General features: G+C 44.2%; 1 protein-coding gene across 1 annotated transcript; it reads right to left on the reverse strand.

The window, feature by feature from the left end:
• Positions 1-1,157: 1,157 nt before the first annotated feature.
• LOC137440018 (uncharacterized) lies at positions 1,158-2,440 on the reverse strand. The gene is made up of 2 exons (XM_068136375.2): positions 1,597-2,440; positions 1,158-1,411 (listed from the first exon to the last, which is right to left on the reverse strand). The coding sequence occupies exons 1-2, from the start codon at positions 2,438-2,440 to the stop codon at positions 1,158-1,160; spliced, it is 1,098 nt and encodes a 365-aa protein (XP_067992476.2).
• Positions 2,441-5,107: the final 2,667 nt, after the last annotated feature.

Raw genomic sequence — 5,107 nt, forward strand, 5'->3', positions numbered from 1 at the left:
TCAATATCTCTCCCTTTGTGTTCCCCCCCCCCCCCCCAACCTTTCCCGCCCCCCCCCCCACCCCCAATCCTCCCTACCAAAATACCTTTCTTGTAGTTCTGTATTTAAACAAACATTAATATAATGATTATCTTGAAGATGAAGAATGCGGGGAGGGAATCCTTGGCCAAGTGTTGTGATGCCACTTGTAAACACAGTGTGTAGGATGACATGCATCTCGTTTACTCATCTTACAAATGTGTGCGGCTGCCTTTTATTTAATTAATTGATTGATATATTTATTTATTTATTTTTGGATTCGTGTTGTGGGGATTGTGTGCACTAATGTGGCATTTGATTTGTGAAACTTCAGTGAAGGTCCATGAAACACAAGTGTTTTAAAAATGTATCTGATGCCTTTCAGTGTTCGTGCCTCCTCTGAATGTTATTTGCAAGATGTCATTGTAATTAGAATGATTTGCGCAAGGTCGGCATTCTTGATATCGTGAGTTGGTGTAAGCGTGGTGTTGAGTTGCAGGCTTCTCTAAGTATAAGGAGGGATGATGATTATGATGAGGGGAGGAGGGGGAGGGTATGATGATCTGGAGAAAGGAAGTATGGAAACTGGGGAAAACTGTAGCCAATCACTTCCAGAAGTAGGAACATGAGACTAATTCTGATTCTGATGTGCCATACTTTATTATACAGCCCCGGTGCCGCCAAAGCAGTTTATTGGCAAGGGTCATGCTGGGTGGTTTGCTCTTTCCTTCCCAGCATGAGTTATGGCACGAATTCGTAAATTAGTTTGTGGTGCCGGCGATAGCTCGCCAGTAGTGTATATATAGTCCAGTAATAATGTGACTTGACCTCACACTAATTGCAACAGAAGCAAACAACTGATTTGTGTATCCTCAATATGTCCTGAATGAGGAAAAAAAAGTGTTAAGGAATTGCATGGGTGGAAAGTTTTGAAAAATGCATAAATATGATCCTACCCAAAAACCGATTTTTAGCCCTTTCTGCTAGATTTGTCTGTGCTCTATTTTTTTCCTTGAAGCAAAAAAACACATACAGAGTATCAGTGATGAGAATTTATTGTGATCACATCATCACATAACTGATCAACTGTTGATCAAACGATTTAACCAATTAAATATGTGTACAGAATACATATAACACTACACAATGTCATCATCGTCGTCACAGGGCATCTGTATTGAGTTAGTGCAGCTGGATCCCCTGCAGTTTCCACATGCCGGAGTGCACTCGATATTGTTCTTTTTGCATGTGCATCTCAGAGTGCTGCAGTCAGCCTGGCAGTTGCACTTGATGACCCGCAGAAGCTTTTCAGGAGCAGGGGGTAGGGTTGTCTGAACTGGCACAAACCCCTCGACACACTTCTGCCATCCCCACTCTGTAGGACGAGGTCCATCTGTAAGATAAGACAGGGAATTTGGTTTTGTCACAGCAGCAATGATACAGAAGGTAGTGAAAATAATACACAAGATACACAGAACATCACAGTAATTGAACGTAATATATTAACTGAAATTAATATACTAAAATACAAGAATAAACATAGCAGCAATCAGGGCACACAGTAAAATGTAAATGTACCAGATGTAGATCCCTTCCATTCTTGTACTTGCAAGTAGACACGCAGGCTGTGAAACTTTGCTGCTCCTGATGTTGGTGGTAAGACCTGTGGCTGAACGTAAGTAGAGCTAGATGCCACCTTCTCACAGAACCGATGATATCGGAGGGAGTCCAGGGTGTCAGTTGATGTTCCATTGTAGAGAATCACCATCGCTTTCTCTCCTGCTTCTGCCACATCATCTGTAGAGGCTGAATGTGCATAGAACACCTCGGCTTGCTCTCGGAATATGTCGCTTTCTTTGAATTTCTTGAGGGAAGCTCCCTTCCCGATCCCGTGGAGGCGAGATGTAGTGTCACATCCAAGAACTGCATGTAAGAACAAGATGTGCTTACATATGTCTGGGCCAAGTAGTTGTTTTGTAGCCTTGATGTTCCAAATGCGAGGCTTCTTTGTTGTCTTCCTTGACTCAGAACAAAAGAACAGGTCATGGGAGTCCAGGCTTGCATGGTAGCAGAGAAGGACTAAGAGGTCTGTATCATCCCCCATTGGCACAGTATTGTTGGTGGTAGCACACTGCACAGCTTTCTGCACAATCAGCAGGTCAGCATCTCCTGAGGCATGGTATGTCTCACAGTTTGCCTTCTGCAGTTCTTCACTTAACATGGAAAGAAATTGCTGCTTGTTCTGCCTGTTGGCCAGGAACTGTTCCTTCTGCATTGTGACAATCATGTCGGCTGTAAATGTCACAGTGGCACCAATCTTCCCTTTTGACCGTCTGTGGTGTGTCATGTCCTTTGTGTTGTTACTTTCATACCCATCAAACACCACTACAGCCTTGCCATACTTCTTCGTTACATACTCCATATACTGGTGGCATATGTCTTTATAAGTGGGACCATGGGATGCGTTGAAGAAGTGCTCCACCATCCAAGACATACTGGCAGCCATCAACTACATTATCTGCTGGAACATGAGGCCCGATAAGACCCCAGATGGCGTCGGCGAGGGCTGGCTTCTTTGCTTCTCGAAGCAGTAGAGAGGAATCAAATAGGGCTGGGGGATAGCTACATAGCTCATATTTGAGGGCTGACTCGAGTTCATCACTGTTCTGTGCCACTATGACCAGTCTCTGGAAGAGAAGCTGTGGATCAACTTGAATTTGATCTCCATCGATCCTTACAGAAGACTGCATGCCGAGAGTGACAGCTTGATCCTTCCTCTTGAAGGTGAACTCAGCAGGTGTTAGTCCATCCATGGACTTCAGTATCGCAGTGCCAACGGACTGTGCTGTATCAACGTTGACGGTGGAAAGGGCATTCTCCCCAGTGGCAATATTCCGGAAACTAGGGTCATTGCTGAATGGATTGTGCTCCTGTAGATAACTGAGAACTGTCAGTGTGTCCTTCCAGTCACGGGATTGCCTTGCTTTGGTCATGTCTTTGTTCTGCTCTCCAGTGTTGTAGTTGACCCCCGTGAGTCCCTCCATTGCCTGGTTTACTTCTGCACAGGCGGGCATCGATAGCAGCCACAACAGACGCTGTTGCTCCGTCATCCCTCGCCCTCGTGTGAGCCCACCACTGGTTTTTAAACTTCTCATCAGAACCTGCTCAATGACCAGGTCAGGTGAGAGACCTGCCCATAGGCGATCGCTTCGCCGAATCACGTGGAACCCTTCCTCGAAACGTTGTTGGACTTCTGGGTGTTCAGTCTTGAGGTTGTGCATCTGCTGAAGGTACACCCTGGCAGATTTGGTGTAAAGATTGTGTCCTGATGCTGCCAGATAGGGATGCTGCCAGATAGGGTAACCACGTTTGGTTTCCCATTGATCTCGGTGTATATTATCTTCTCACCGAAGTGTTTTTGCCGACTCCTCTTCATATGGGTGTAACCGTATGGTTCATGTTCACTGTGTGCAAGCTTCTGCTGCATGAGGTCAATTAGATCATTTATGGTGATCTGCTCGTCATCATTTTCTTCTATATACTTCACAACCTCCAAGAATGCTGCTGTCCTCTCATCAACGACAGGCCGACCAGCCTTCCTCCTCTTGGAGTCTTCTGTGTTTGTCTGATACGCTACTGGTATCTGCTTGTATGTGCGAAAATTCACACTGCAAGTCTGGTGGTAGACTGCATCTGCTGCATGTAGGTCATGCACATGCAGAATCCGTGCCTTCACAGTCTCTGACCAGTCATCACCTCGTGCACGACATGTTGCCAAAAGCGTGTCCTTGAATTCAATTGTCCTGACTTGGAAAACACTGACTTCACTTGGCTTCTTTCTCTTTTTTCCAAACTGAGCTGGTGTGCCACAAAACAGGCAATCAGTACTGTAAGAGAACCTCCCTGTAGTCGATCTTAGTGTAGGACTCTCACTGCTTGTACTTGTTTCTGACTCTTGTTGCCTGGTGTCCTTGGCTATCTGTTGTGGATTAATGTATGTCCAGCGACAGTCTTTGTGTATCTTATCACCAGGTACAGCATGAATATTGTCTCCCCTTTTTTTACTGGCCTGGTTGATAGATGAACTTCCCTTCTCTCCAAGTGTTGATACCGACGACCCTCCTCTGTCCACAGACTGCTTGCAAATGACACACTGTTCATATGCCTCCATTTCCTGAAAGTGGAAAAAAAATATGCACGCACGGTTGAAAACGTGCATGTTTGGAACTGGATCCTAGTCAGGGATGTGCAGAGGATGTTAGAAGGTTCATAACTCAGAAAAGAGCACTGTAGTTGTGGCGTGCGCGGCGTGTTTAAACTAGTTAGCAGAATATGTACAATGTAACATAATGTAATAAATAGCTAGCTAACTATTATAGCTGGAGGAAATGATGGAAAACCCACCTGATGAGGTTAGTATAGCGTACACCGCGATCGATGACACCGGCACAAATGCATGCTCAGGATTGTCCACTCAGTGGACGGCTTGCTGTCGCCTTCGACTGTCCAATCAGCGGACGCTATTATTATATAGATGTTTTTTTGCTTCAAGGAAAAAAAATACAGCATAGTCAAATCCAGCAGAAAGGGCTAAAAATCGGTTTTTGGGTAGGATCATATTTATGCATTTTTCAAAACTTTCCACCCATGCAATTCCTTAACACTTTTTTTTCCTCATTCAGGACATATTGAGGATACAAAATCAGTTGAGTTTGCTTCTGTTGCAATGAGTGTGAGGTTGACCCTTTTTTTTGCATAAAATGCCTGCACTAATATGTTGCTTCTGGGACACTCTCATTTTCCCATTGACTTACATGTTAATTTTCCTCTTAACCTCATTGCCCATTAACACCTCTATTTCTCCCACCCTAATCTTTATGAACCTTTTGTCTATAGTACCTATCCTTAATGTTGTTCATTAGACCACTCAAACACTACAAATATTTGTTTTCCCTTATAGACCTATAATCCTTCTTCTACATATCATCTGGCAGATTATCTTTGACCCACTCAAACATTGACCCATTCACTTGCATGTTAATTTTCTTCTCACCTCTTTACGAACCTTTTAGCCTTTTGACACTCAAAC

The sequence above is a fragment of the Myxine glutinosa genome, unplaced genomic scaffold, assembly GCF_964187855.1.
Source record: "Myxine glutinosa unplaced genomic scaffold, kmMyxGlut1.1 SCAFFOLD_1342, whole genome shotgun sequence".
Taxonomy (NCBI): Eukaryota; Metazoa; Chordata; class Myxini; order Myxiniformes; family Myxinidae; genus Myxine; species Myxine glutinosa.